The 14,753-nt window shown below is 41.0% G+C and overlaps 1 protein-coding gene across 2 annotated transcripts in view; it reads right to left on the reverse strand.

Annotated features, from left to right (window-relative positions):
• Positions 1-12,112, reverse strand: part of Myb (MYB proto-oncogene, transcription factor) — a 33,364-nt gene extending 21,252 nt beyond the window's left edge. For both annotated transcript variants that reach the window (XM_047558388.1, XM_047558387.1), the window contains exons 1-7: positions 11,905-12,112; positions 7,465-7,582; positions 5,647-5,718; positions 3,972-4,064; positions 3,500-3,720; positions 1,483-1,717; positions 155-235 (exon numbers count right to left, since the gene is read on the reverse strand). In XM_047558388.1, the coding sequence (XP_047414344.1) occupies positions 155-235; positions 1,483-1,717; positions 3,500-3,720; positions 3,972-4,064; positions 5,647-5,718; positions 7,465-7,582; positions 11,905-11,927 (843 nt within the window). In that variant the 5' untranslated portion in view covers positions 11,928-12,112. The remainder of the gene's footprint in view (positions 1-154; positions 236-1,482; positions 1,718-3,499; positions 3,721-3,971; positions 4,065-5,646; positions 5,719-7,464; positions 7,583-11,904) is intronic.
• Between the last annotated feature and the right edge of the window lie 2,641 nt (positions 12,113-14,753).

The raw sequence follows: 14,753 nt of genomic DNA on the forward strand, positions 1-14,753 counted from the left end.
CTGCTAGCCTGAATTCCACCCTCCTCTCTACTATTACCTTTTCTTTTTACTTCAGTTGGTCAGGTGAAAATAAGTGTCTAAATAAAAGAAATAAAGCATTTCTTAAAAGCAGTGCCTTGCCCAGATAATGAGTTTCTTTCTAAGAGAATCTTACCTGAATGGCTGCAGCAGCTGGCTGAGGAACATTAACTATATTTACATGTAAAGCTACAGGATATGGAACATGACTGGAGACCTAGATCAAAAAGGGAAAACAAAGGCCGAGTCATTCATGGTTACATATGCTTCAGGGGATTTGGCTTCCTGAGGTTTTATTCTGGGACAGAAGGGGGAAAGTACTCTACTGATAAAATTCACTAAACAATTAAATAACAACAAAAAAACCTCCTTTAATTTGAAGTTTAGCCAGGTCTTTTTAAAATGGTTGAACAGCTAAAGCAATATAATGAAAGAAATTTAACATGTTCATCCATCCCAGCAGGAAGCATTCATTAGAGAAAAAAAACACAATGGAAAATATAACCTAAAATACATTTGTGAATGTATGAAAAGTTTTCATGGGAAAAAGGGATAGTACTAGCTGCTTGTAACAGAATATTTTTCTTAGAATAGTTATTATTTTTGATAAAAAGCACAGAACCGCTTATGATAATTCATTCACCTGAGACCTTTCTGGAAAGTCTGTAGTCAAATTCAGGGAACAGAGAGAGAAGAGTAAAAACTATTCACGAATATGTTTTGCCTAACATTTGCATATAAGCTCTGTATTCTTGGGTAAATTTCATCATTTATTATTGTTAGTTCTAAGATTAACATTCCTTGATTTTTCTTCTTTATTCTTTTTTCTAAAATTTCTTTCTTTCCGTACTTATAAATATCTAGAACCGAGGAAGGAATCACACCAATCCAAAAGGAAGATAAAAGGGGACATTGGAGTATCAATGCCATAAAGCTCTGCTCTTGACTCAGAGTAAAAAGGTAAACATTAACTGGAACAAAAACCAAATTTTAGCTAGATCACTACCAGAATTAACTTAACAACCTATCCATTGGTGTCAAACTATTTTCTCTTTAAATGTAATATTACATTCACTTTTCATTTTGGAAGAGAAAAATATTGAAAAAATGTATCTCTCCCTTCCCCCATGCTTCTTTAGCAGCACTTTAAGAAAATTTTGTATCCAAACTCTAATTTTAAATTAGATTTGAAGTAATGAGTTGGAATCAAACAACTTGAATTCTACCTGGCACTACCATGACTCTGTAACCCTGGAGAAAATCACTTTGCCATCCTCATTTCCAGACACATGATTCAGGGATACCCATATCTACCCTGATCTACTTCAAGGGGTACAGGTGAAGATTGATCATAGTTATGTTTAGGAAACCTCTCTGAAAAGAATATGACTGCAAAGTATTATTATTACCTGCAGCAAAAATGACCATGTCTTTCACTAAAGTAAATTCTCAGGAATGGCTTACGTTTTGTGCTTCAGAAATGTGGTAATAGGAATAGTCACTGTTGACTGAGGGCTGGCCAGTTGGAGCGAGTTGAGATGAAGGTGGTGCATGAGCAAAACCCATCAAGTGATTGTTCTTCTGGAAGCCTGTGGCCACTGTTGGCTGGCTGGCTTTAGAAGACTCCTGCAGATAACCTTCCTGTTCCACCTTCCTACGCATTGTAGAATTCCAGTGGTTCTTGATAGCATTATCAGTTCTGCACAGAAATATATCACATAAAAATTTTACAAAAATTTCAATTCAGATTAGAGTTAATTGACAGAAAACTGTTTCTAACAGAAATCTTTCCTTTGTTTCCACTAACAGTTGTTTTCTCTTTTTAATTGTTTTGCTCTTTTCCACCTGCTGAGATCTTGCTTTCCCCGTAGCCAAATTTAAAATCCACTGTTTTCTCTTATTTATATAATCTGGAATGTATGGAGCTTTCTATAAACTTTTGTATCTTTTCATCATTTTGTGTCCGAGGTAAGGAAGAATTTTCAACACAATAACCCTTCAGTGTTGATCCTGACCATTTGTGGTATAAGACTCTAATGCAAACTAAAAATTCTAGCTGTCCTAAAAAAATTACTCCTTCAAGAATGGCTTAGTAGGGCCTACCCACCACAATAGGGACTTGGTACAGTTTGGGAATGATAATCATGCTGCCTCAGTGTCTACTCTTTAGCTCTTACAGCACTAGTGAGAAATTTTGTGTCAAAAACCCTTCCTACCTTTTGAAAAGCACCCATTGTTCCTAGAGCCAGACAGAGGTGAGAAAGTGGATCCCAAAGGGAAGAACGATAACTCCTGGATATTTTCAAACTGCAAAGCATTTTTACTAATGTCTTTCCATTCTCAGAAAGTTTCTCAATTCAAAGAAAGAGAAACCATTTTAAGTCAACCTTTTCCTATTACCAAGGAGGTAGGAGAATGTGTGCTAAAGTAAGAGGAAACTGAATCATCCCTTAGAAGAGTCAATAATGTATCCTCCATAGGAAAGAAAAGGCCACTTTTGACTAATCTCTTGGATTTTCTAAGATTTTACTAAACACTGAGGGAGCAAATGCTTTGGAGCATCACAAAAAACAAAAAACAAAAAACAAAACAAAAAACAACAATAACAACAACAACAAAAAAAACATAGCATAAGTCATCTTTGAAACTACCCTTTCTCCATTTTTGCATTAGGAAGCTCAAGAATAAAAATATCTTTAATATTTTCTACCTTAAAAGTTGTAGTAAAAAATATTTTCCAAAATAAGAAAATTCAGTTATATACTATTTAAGTGAGGAATATGGGACAAAAATGAGCTTCCATAGTTATCCTTCATAATGAGGTAATTTTCTTGCCTTGATCATTGAAAAGAAAGCATTATATTGACATTATTTAGAAACCTGAAAAAAGTATGATAACTCTAGAAATACATTATCTCTTTACTCAAAGTAAAAAAAAAAAAAAAAGTTAGTCACATGGCATAATGAAATGAAGGCAGGTATTTGGAAGAGAAGCTAAGCAGCTACCAAAATGGTAACCAGTCACTAAACTGATTGATAGACTGTCTACCTTCAGTTTCTTTCTGTGTTTAGAGTTCTGCAGTTTACAGAGTGCTCTGACATTCATTTTACTTTGATCCTAACATTGGCTCCATGAAATAGATTATTACTTATTTTGCAAATGGGAAACTGCAGCTAAGGAAAGTTCAAAGATTTAGCCCAGGGACTGGGGATATAGCTCAGTTTGAAGAGTGCTTGCCTGTCAAACACAAGGCCCTGGGTTCAATACCCAGCACAGGAAAAAAAAAAAAAAAAGATTTAGCCCAAGGCTTACCACTGGATGGATCCTAAAAGTCCTCCACCAGATAAACTATAAGATTTTTTTCTGGTTCTAAATAAAACATGACTGATGGTATGTAATTTGTTCATACATTTAAAACAGAATATTAGAAACCCGCTCCCTCATTCTTCCCAATCAATATATTGTTTGACATAGTATTACCGTCCAGGCAGTAGCTTTGCGATTTCTGCCCATCTGTTCCCCAGTCTCTTGTGTGCCTGGTAAATAATTCTGTCTTCCTCTTCTGTCCAGGAGGTTTTCTTAACTTCTGGATTCAAGTGGTTATGCCACCTCTCCCTACATTGTTTTCCAATTCTCCCTTTTAAGTGCTTGGCAATAACAGACCAACGTTTCGGACCGTATTTCTGTACAAGCTCTATCACCTTCAGATAAACACACAAAAATAACCTGTGTTTTAATGTTATGTAATGAGTCAGTGTAATCATTCTTGAGTGTTACAAGTTCTATAGAACACTTCTAAAAGTCTGTTTTCATTCACTGGAAATATGGGACCAGAGTCCTTTACTTCCTGTTTGCTCACTTTACCTGCTTCCTTGGCTGGGGAAACATCCAACAAAGATGTCTGGGAAATGTTCTTAATTTTAATACACATATCCATGAAAACAAAACTTACTCTCTGATCTTCTTCTTTGGTCCAAGGACCCTTGATGAGCTCGGGATTTAGCACTTTCTGCCATCGGTGTTGGCACTGCACATCTGTCCGATTCTAGACAAAGTACGCACCATCATAAAGATAGGACATCACATGCATGTGAAGACTTTGTTTAATATGTGTCATACAAAGATAATATGTAATGAAAATATTCAAGAACATTTTAAGGCATGTGTAGAGAGCCCACCTTTCCCTCACTACTTACAGGCTAAATAATGTACAGATTATACAAAGTCACATATAAAATTAGAAGCCTTGCCTCCTGTGCCTGTCAATTTAACTTAACCTTGACCACACGTGGCATGTGAAGTACCTACATGGTTGCAGACTCCTTGGAGATTCCATATTTTCAGACTTCAATAGAAACCCACCAGAAAGGAATATAATAAAGTTTGTTTCCCATTCAAACTAAGAGGTGTGCATTCAGGAGCACATCTATAAAATGGGAATGCTGTTATCAGTAGGGTTATTTGGGGCTTACATTATACTGTGGAAGGAACAAAGATGATAAAAGATAGGTCCTACTTTATAGCAGCTTGCAATCTTATATGAAGGGAAAGGCCAATATATAATTAACTATAACAGAAGGTTGAATTTGATTCATATGCAAGAAGAGACAAAAGCGAAGTGCTATGGAGGTGGGCAGTAAAGCATTTCCTTAGGAGGAGAAATTCCTTCTAAGGGAAGGAATCCGAAAGAGCTCTGGATATGGACTTTGGAGGACGGTCAGAACTTTTGACTGGAGAGGGAAAAGGAGAATATTCTAGGAGGTGAGACTGACAGGAACAAAAGTCCAAAGGAGGCAAGCAGAAATGAATTCCACTAAACCAGCTTATGGAGAGGAAGTAGGAGACGGCATGGCAGCTCTAAGATGGGCCTCTGCACCAGGTCAAGGCACTTTACTTAGATTATAAGATTGTAAGTCACCTTTGGTGGGTTTTGGTTTTGTTTTGCTTGTGGTGTTGGTTAAACCCGGAGCTTTGCACATGCTGGGTAAGTGCTCTGCCACTGAGCTACACCTCCATCTACTATTGTTGTTTTTGAGAAGATAAGATACAGATGCATTTTAGGAAGTTCCGTCTGTCAACAGTGTTTGGGATGGAAAGAAAAATGGAAAGCTACAAGCGGGGAAGCCATTGGAGTAGCCCAGATGAGAAGGCAGGGGACCTAACTTGTGACTCAATCATGGAACGTAAAGGATAAGAGGGATTACAAAGGAATTCCTTCATAATTGCTTGGACATAAGGGACAGAGGAGAGGGATAAGTAAAAAACACTCTGGAATTTTAAACCTGAGTACCAAAAATATGGCTATTTATGAAAATGGGGAATTCAGAAGCTGAGTAGGAGAAAAGATCAAGTTTAATCATCTAAACAAATCGTCAGAATGTTAATTTATATTATCTTGAGAAATCAAAAGACAAACAAGAAGCAATTGTTTAAGATGTGGAAATGTTTTAAAATTTATTTAGAAACCCCAAATATATGTTATAAAATGCAAATTAAGGAGGGGCATCTCTGCCCCTACTTCTCATATATATGCAAATATGTAATATCTTAATGGCTTCTCCTAGAATGTTTATTTAAATCTTTGGGAGGAACTTTTCTTTTACAAAGAGAAAAAATTACTAACTTACCGGGAGATAATTGGCAATAACTTTCCAGTCATCTGTTCCATTCTGTTCCACCAGCTTCTTGAGTTTTTCATCCTAGGACATTTAAAGATAATCCTAGGATATCAGTCATTTATTGAATAACTCAGTCCAAGTTACAGTGAATAAGGAAACTAATCCCAGGATTCAGGGGAAAAAAAGCCCAAAGTATCCAAATATAGAAAATAAAATATACTGATCTAGAGCATATATTTATTTAGAGTCAGAGTAGAGTTTTAAATTTGGATTGGCTATTGACTAGTTGTATCAGTTGCATGTATCATTTTACCTTTTCAGACCTTAGTATTATCATCTACAAAATGGCAATGCTGTTATCAATAGGGTTATTTGGGGCTTACATGAGGTAATTATGAAAAGCATTTATAATAATGCCTGCACCTATTCAGTGTTTAATACTTGGCAACTGATAAAGAGTTTTACTTGGTGGTGAAAGAAATTAATTCCAATGTTAGCCTCAGTAGTCACTGAACTATGATAATAGATAAGACCTTGAATAAGAAATAGAATATTTTCAGTTAGTTCGATCTCTTTCATATGAAAAAATAGAAGATAACTTTTCATACTTAAACTTGAAGGCATATATAATGTAACAAGATCATTTAGTTCTTATTACCAATATATTGAGTTTAAATGAGGCCAAACATATTAGATCACAGAAGACACTAAACATTCATGGAAAATTGATTCTTTCAGTTCATGTGCTGTTCACTGTCCCACCATTTCACAAGTATCATTCCCAATGTGTTTCCTATATTTCTGCAAAGGTAACATTCATACACAATGCAGGTCCCCTGGTACAATACAGACACAGGAATAGGAACCAGGTTACAACAGAACTTCTGTTTCCCTAATGATCATCTTAAGTGCACAATTTCAACAGGTAAAATATGCATTTCCCTTGTGCCTCCCTGGGAATCCTGTTTGCCTGCCCAAAGATACTCTGGTTTAAATGAAGCCCCAGAGTGCAGTGAAACTGAAGAGTTAATATCATTTATATGTAAATGAAATTCTCTAAGATCTGTGTTAATTTTTTTGAGAATATTAAGGAAAGGAAACTTTTCCTCACACCATAATAATTTAGCTTTAGATGGACTTTTCCATTCCTGCAAGGATCAGGTTTTTGATAAACTATCAGAAAAAGAAATGTGGGGAGCAGTTATGTCTCTACCCACTTTTGAATGGTTTTAGAGCAAACCTTCATACCCATGTATGGGTCTGTGAAATATTAATATTGAGAGTATTAAATGAATAGATTACAAAAGGGTAAGTTCTGTAAGTGTTTTGTTTTGGTTTTGGAAATGGCAATTCATTCACTTATTCAGGGAGTATTTATCAATATCCTGCTTTGTAGTGAATAATTCTGGGTGCTGGGAACACAAAGATAGGGACATTTAGTCCTACTCTTAAGAGATTTGCAGTCTCTCACATCAACATGAAGGCAGAACCTGTACCCAAGGGCACAGAAAAACAGGAGATGCCTCTAGCTCTGTTGGAGGAAGCAGGGGCTGGCTTCACAGAGAGGCCATGTCTTTGTAGTTAATGAAGAAGTGGTAGGAAGTGGTGGGGCTCGAGAGTGAGAACTGGACAGGCAGAGGGAAACAGATGAAGCACAAAGGGAGAAGGAGAGGACGTGTGGGCAAGTGGAAGTGGTGAGCAGGCAATACTGAGCTCTCCAAGAGCCTGCTAATGAGCAGCAGCTCCTGGAGTTGAGCTGGAATTTTGTTGTTCATAAATTACACACTATCATTGTTTTTTTCATGCTTTGATCATATGATTATTTACCTCTTCCCTGGTCCACCTAGTTTTCCCTAAGTGACGCTTTCCAGACTTGGGAAGAAGCCCATCATAGTCATGGTCACACATCTCAATGTCTTCATCATCCTCGTCACTACTGTATATGCTGCAGAAATAAGAATGGCAGACTTGGGCTGAAACAAGAGGATTTAAACTATTGGATTACAAAATTTACACAAAAACTCCTCAACAAGTTTTTCAAAGGTTATGAAGATAAAACTTTGGAAACTTGCACAACAAGATTGTTTTCTGTGTTCTGTTGCTCTAGTATTGTAAACTGGTTCTGCTGTTATTGGTATCCACAGATACGGCAAAGGACCTGGCACTGTCTTACTGCTCTGCATGTTTGGACCTGCTCTTACTGTTAGGCCAGTGACAAGTTACACATTTGGCAACCTTCCAACCAATGAAGGTTTAAATTTAAAACTTAATGTTAAGACGAGAAAAAGAACAAGAGCCCAGTTCCTTTATATAACTGCACACTCAAAATCTCTGGCATACGTCACATCATTTAAATAATATCTCCCAAACACAACAAAAAAATCACTTATGCTATTCCAACAGGGCTGACATTTTATTACAATAAAAAATTCAAGAAATAATATATCCAATAGCATAATTATAGTCATCCCTTAAAGATTAGAAGATTAGGAGAAGCTAAGAGGAAAGGATTTTTAAACCTGAGAAAGGATAATTCCATCAAGTGATCAAAGTGTTTTGCCACTAACATAAATACCAAATTGTTCAAAATTCTGGGCCTGATGGACCCAACTGTGGCCATGTTTACATTACTCAGTTTCTAGAGTAACTAAGTGAATAATTAGGATACTTGACAGTCAGATTCTTACTTACTCTTATTTTTTCTATCTTTGACTGAATGATGTTCAAAATATCTTAAAATGTATGCAATTCTAAACTCAGGGATTCCCCCAGAAGAAATCTATGGGTTAAAAAAAATTCTGTTTTTCAAAAGAGTTTTCCCTTTACCTATTTGACTAAAACTATGAACTTTGATGAGTTTTGATGTAATTCTATACTTAGTTTATTTATCATTTACCGAATAGATGAGAGTAACTTCACAGCTTACTCTTAGGTATAATTTTCTTTATAAAACAAGATGTGAAAAGTTATATTATCTTACAAACTTCATTAAAATTTGTCATTATAATATTGAGAGATCCATCAAACTGAGACTAATTGCTTTTATGTTAAAAGTAATAGCATAATGGAAATTATTTTGAAAAAGGAAATTTATATTCATAACAGGTTTTATCTTCCCAAACTAACTCAGAAGCATATATTACCAACTCCCTTCAAGTCAAGCATAAGTGCTTTCCACAAACTCTGAGTTGGGGTTCTTATGCTTTAAAACTATTATTTTGGGAAACAATCTGATGGTCCAGGTTGCATGGTGACAGAATGTGATCTAAACTTCAAATACAACTACTACCACACATACACACACACACACACACACACACACACAAATCCCACTAAAACATATTTATAGTCTATTTTTTCATTTAGTTTCTATCATTTGAAACAACAGTATAATTCTGTTTCAAACAGAAACAGTATTAAAACAGTAATACTGTAAACAGGAGGCAGTAAACAATCAATAATAATTACAATAATAATAATATTGACAAGTCAATAATAATTACAATAATTTCCCTTTAACACAACACAGTATTATAAAGAAAAAAAATTATCATAAGCCCAGAGCTAAAAGTCTGCATCTTTTGAAAGGTTCATAGTAAACTCCTTGGTAAGCCACCAAATGAAGTAGCCCCTTGTGAAGTATCATGGATACCAAGAAAACCAAAGGAATCTGAAAGTAGAGCCACAGGTTCAACTCAAATTAGCTGTTTAGGTTTGGCTAGATCTGGAGATCTGAACTGTGGACGACATTTCCCAAATCATTAATTGGGCATCTGTCTTGGCAACAACTTAATCTAGTAACAAGCAAAATATTAAGCCGCCCACAGGGGGCAGTCCACCTCAGGTGTGAAAGAGCAGGAATCAAACAGGACCAGAGTTCTCTGGAGGATAAGGTGCCAGTCCTAGTTCTGCCTCCGCCTAGCTGCGTGAGTTGGACAAATCACTTCCTCTCTCTCGCGACTTCTGTTCCTCGCTTATACATTAGGGTTTGGATTGTATTTCTAAGGTACTTTCCAGCGTGCATAAATGATGCCTCTCGTCTTCTGCGCCTCTTTAAAATTAAGCAAACAGGCAAAGCTGTGCAAAACCAAGGTCTTGGGGGAAAAGCGGCATGTGCCTTCTGCAGGGGCCATGAGGACAGCGGGACCCGTCCAGGGCTGCTATCAGCAGGCTTCGTGCGGGGGCTCTCCTTTGACCTTTGCATCTGATTTCCTTGCTCTAAATTGTCCTGCCCGCCTCAGTAGCATGATTAATTTCTGCTAAGGACCTGAAATAACTTTTCCTTTATCCGCTCTGACAAGATCTCAGACCCAACAGTCAAAGGACTTTCAAAGGCTGATTTCAGGCTTGATGCACTCGACTCCTCCACCTGCTAGACCCGGTGTGGTTACAAGAGTACAACTATGAATATTACATTCTGTCAAGGAAACAAACCGTGCAAAGAAACGAAAAAGAAAAGCGCTGGGGGTTGGGAAGAGGGAGGGGAGCGGGAGGAAGTGCCTTGTGGCTCTACTGTGATTCTAGAAAAGGGGTTCAGACTGTTTCGCTGACCTGGTTAATAATCCCTGCCGAGTTGACGCTCGCCCTGCAAAAAAAAACGGCTCGGAACCCGCAGCCAGGTTTCTCTTCCCCCTGAGCCGGGTTCAAGGCTCCCGCCCCTCCCCGCGCCTCCCCTCCGGGCTACCTGGGAGTCACAGGGAACCTGCGCAGCCCCGCCCCCGCTGGGACTGCCGAGACCTTGGGGCGCGGAGCCTCAGCAGCGCCTCGGGTCAGCACCCCTTCCCAGCTCCCTCCTCCTGCTGCCAGTTTCTGCTCTCAACAGAACAGGTGACCTCGGTTGCTTTCCTGTTAAATCCAAAAAGACTCTTTAGGGGTGAAACCTCTCAAGGGGTGGCACCCTAGCCCCGCGCTGTCGACCCTGCGAGGGAGGGGAGAGGGAGCCGAGGTCCCCCTACATCGACCCCCTTTTCTTCCGATTCCAAGTCACGCACAGGCGCAGCTCCAGGCCCGCGTCGGCCTCAGGGTTCTGCTGCAGGGCTCACGCCCACGCTCTTTGCAACTTCCAGAGTTGCAGGGGACCAATGCCCACCAGTACATAAAACAAGTATGAGAAAATCAAACCACCCGAAGAAAAGCGAGCGGGTTTGCTTTGCCTTCTCGAGCTTTTTTCCAGAACCCCTTCGCGAAGGTCGGTTTGGTCGCCCTTCCAGAGGCCGAGAGACTCAAGGAAGCTGGAGCAGGGCGCGGGCAGGAGCAGCGACCTCAGTCGCGTCCACGTGTGCGCGCTGCGTCGGGCTCTTGCCCAGGAGGAAAGCCCACAGGGATAGCGTCCCGGTTGCGCAGCAGCGGCCCTGGGTGCTTCGGGTCTCTGTCCCTCTGGGCCGAATGGCGACCACTTCGGCCACTGAGCCAGCCCCCGCAACCTGTTCTCGCAGGGAACCGGGGCGTCTTGAGTCCGGAAAATCCCGGGGCCGGTAGAGGCTGGACCGCCAGCAAGTGACAGTTCCTAGGAGTACTTCCCTCCTCCTCTCCCTCTCCTCATCTGTAGGGTCAAAATGTAAGGGGATTTCACCCATCATCCTGGTCAGCCTTCCCAAGTGCGGTGACATGTGCGGCGCGAGCGCGTGTGGGTGCGCGTGCAGTGTTTGCAGTAGAAATAAAAGCCTTCCAGAGAATAATGATTCGAACCAGGGCTTGGAACAATTTGCAAAGGCTTTTCGTCCCCTAAAACCTTCTTTTCAGCCGCCTGTCAGCTGACACTCTTCTTTGCCTCCATAAAGAATGAATGAAATTTAAATAAACTACCTGCAGCTACTAAACAATCCGGCATTTTCCTATATCTGCCATATGCTCTGCACTTTCAAATCCAAACATATCTCAATGCATCCAGCAATTAGGCTTCGATTCCCTTGCCGACACCCGAGGCATCAAGCCAGACACCTGGTGGGTTCCCCTTGGCTGGTGGACATCGCTCTGCCACCGGGTGGAACGTGCTTCTTTTTCCCCCCAAAAGGGAAACATATCCCCGTGCAACTTGCAAAACGAGCCGCGGGGCGTGCTTCCCAATGTCCCGATGCATTTCCCGCAGAGACTCTTCCTTCCATTCATCAGTCTCTCCAGCCGCTTCTGCGGCGGAGGCAGGGGCTCCGGGTCCTCTTGGGTTCTGACAGCACCACAGAAGATCCGGGAACCAATTCCCACCTGCTCCTAGGCGCCTGGCGCCCCGCGCGTCCTCGCCCTGGGCCGCCCTCCCGGACTCCCCGTTACCTGTGCCGAGGTCTCCGGGCCATGGCGCGGCGGGAGCGGGGCTCCGCCGAGAGCCGCGGGGACGCACCGGCTACCGCCTCCCGCTGCCCGCCGCCTTGCCTGCGTCCCTCCCCGGCTGCGTAGCAGCGCTCCGCACCGCCGGGGCGAAGTTTCTTGGGAGAAAGAGGAGGAGGAGGAGGTCACGAAGGAGGAGGAGAAGGAGGAGGAGGAAACAGGTTGATATTAAAGTGTAAACTCTGTAAACAGAGATGCCATCAAACAAAGAGCTTTGGACACTCCCCCTCCCGCCAAATCTGGCGCCCCTGCAGTGCGCACGCGCCCTGCCCGCCGCCTCCGCGGTCGCCTTAGCTGCAACCAGCCGGCTGCCGGGCCAGCGGGGCCGCCGCTCCCATTCGGTTCTCGCGCCGCCGAGCTGTGCCTGGCGCGCCGCGAGGCCCGGGCGGCGCGCGGGCCGAGATCCCGGGGAGGGGCGACCCGGGCCCGCGGCGGCGCCTTTTCCTGGGCAAACCCCGCTCCCGGGCCGCGGCGGCGCCGACCAGCGCCAAATCCCGCTGCTGCTGCCTTCCCTCCTCCTGGGCAGCAGCACCACGGTAGCCCCATTCTGGGTGCTCAGGGAAGCCAGAACCCGAGCCAGCCGCGCTCTGACTCAGACGCGAGGGTGGAAAGGGGAGTGGGGGTACTCTTACTTTGGGGATTTAGACTGAATTTAAACCGCAGCTGTCTGGAGATAGGGGAATGGGGGGAGGTTGAATAGAGGATGGGAGTCTTTCTTTTTCTTTTAATTTTTTTTTCAAGACTGTTTGGCTAGGTGTTTATAATTTTTTAAAAAAATAGAACATCTTTAATTTGTTAGCGACAAGGGACACAAATACGAGTAGGCCTGCGGCTGTCGCCACTTACACATAGGACTCCCCCGCCAGCTTTCACTCCCCTCCCAGAGCCTGCAGCCCACACGCCACCGTCCTATTGTCACATGCCTTTCTGTCTCACCCGGGGACACGCCCGGCCCCACCCACCCCGCCCGGCCTAGCAGCGCTCTCCACGCACCTCTGCCCCCTGCCTTGTGCGCGCGCCCTGGATCACACAGATCACACACCTGCGAAAAATCCACTGGGTTCCAACCAGCCCGACCCCCGCGAAACTCAGCAAACCCCACGCTTGCATGAGTGGTTTTGAAAGTTAAAACATTTTGATGACCAAGGTCGGTGTCCTTTCTTAGTGTAATTTGAGAGCTCAATTTTACCAGCTAGAAGTTGGCAAAGACTTTTGTGTTCATTTAACTAAGGGCTCCTGAAGAAGTAAAGAGAGAAGTGCTGAGTTTATAAGGATTGATGATTGGGGGATTTTAGGGGAGTTTTAGTTTTACTTCCGTTTATAGATTAGTACCATTGGGGATTTTTTTTTTTCATTCTCTGCACACACTAATTTATTTTTCCTTTAATCTTTTAGGAGTTTGAGACTTCTGCTGACTGGGTTTGTGGGTGTCCCATGTGCCCCAGCAGTTCAAACTTAGCTCAGAAAGCATTTTTCTAACTAAAAAAGCATGTTCTTACTAAAATGAGTCATAATTTTATTAAATGGTGAAGCATGCTAGGTTTCAAGACTTAGTGTTTGAAGCTTTGGTTCTTAAAGTTTGTTACATAGTTTACATCTTTATTTTAAAATGTTAGTTGTTCCTAAGATTTTTAACATTTTTTCTTCCTGAAGAAAAAAACTAACACTTAGAAAAAATTGTGAGATATTTCAGTTCATAATTCCAAAAGGCAATATTTATTTAAACCAATTTTTATTTCTAGATTCTATAACAAACTGTCATTTTCTTTTCTTTTCTTCAGTTGTAAAACTACTTTCTGATTTAAAAACTCCATTTAAGTAGAAAGATAATAAATTCAATTTGTCTTTATCCCCTTTGTGAATCATTTTCATATGGGTTGTTTAGAGAATTCATAATATTGTTATTCCTCAGACATTTTATTATGTATGATACTTAGTAAAACTTTTACATTTTTCTTATATGTATGACACTGTGAGGGCATGCACACTCCAATAAAAATATACATGCAGTCATTTTTTAGCTTAATTGGTAATATATTGTCATTTGATAAATATATGGAAGGATAAAATCAAATGGCATCATCAAAATTCTTGTATGAATGAAAATATATTTTCAAAGACACTACAGAGTGCTCATTGTAACTATATGCATTTCCTCCTACTTTTAAATTGTTGCAAATGCATTTTTAGACAACAATTTTATATATTCCATCTCTTTCTGTTTTTTTTTTTAAGGTTGCTACATTGTGGGGCTAAATTCAGATATAGGCTTTTATTTGTGACACACTGAACTGATCATAAAACTTTTCTGTAAAGTGCCAGATAGTAAATATTTTAGGCTTTGTGGCCTCTATTGCATGTTCTTCTGTTTCTTTTCTTGTCTGTCATTGTCATCTTCCTCTTCTCACAACCCTCTAAAAATGTAAAAGCTGTCTTTAACTGGAAGGTTATACTCAGTCTACAGGCCGGACTTGTCTTGCAACACAAGAGGGATCCTCAGTCTTTACTGTGTACCAGCTGGGGATGTAGCCCAGTGGTAAAACCCTTACATAGCATGCACAAGACCCTGGGGATTCAGTTTAGGCCCCAATAACACACACACACACACACACACACACACACACACACACACACATAGAATAAAAGAAATTTAGTGTATAACTGAATCATTGGGTGGACCCATTAAAAATGCACAGTCCTTGGCTGTCTCCTTAATAACTGATTCAGTAGACCTCACATGGAGTTGTAAAATCTTCATTTTAAGAAATATTCAAATGGTGCTCATAGAAAAATAC

This window comes from Sciurus carolinensis, chromosome 7 (genome assembly GCF_902686445.1).
Source record: "Sciurus carolinensis chromosome 7, mSciCar1.2, whole genome shotgun sequence".
NCBI lineage: Eukaryota > Metazoa > Chordata > Mammalia > Rodentia > Sciuridae > Sciurus > Sciurus carolinensis.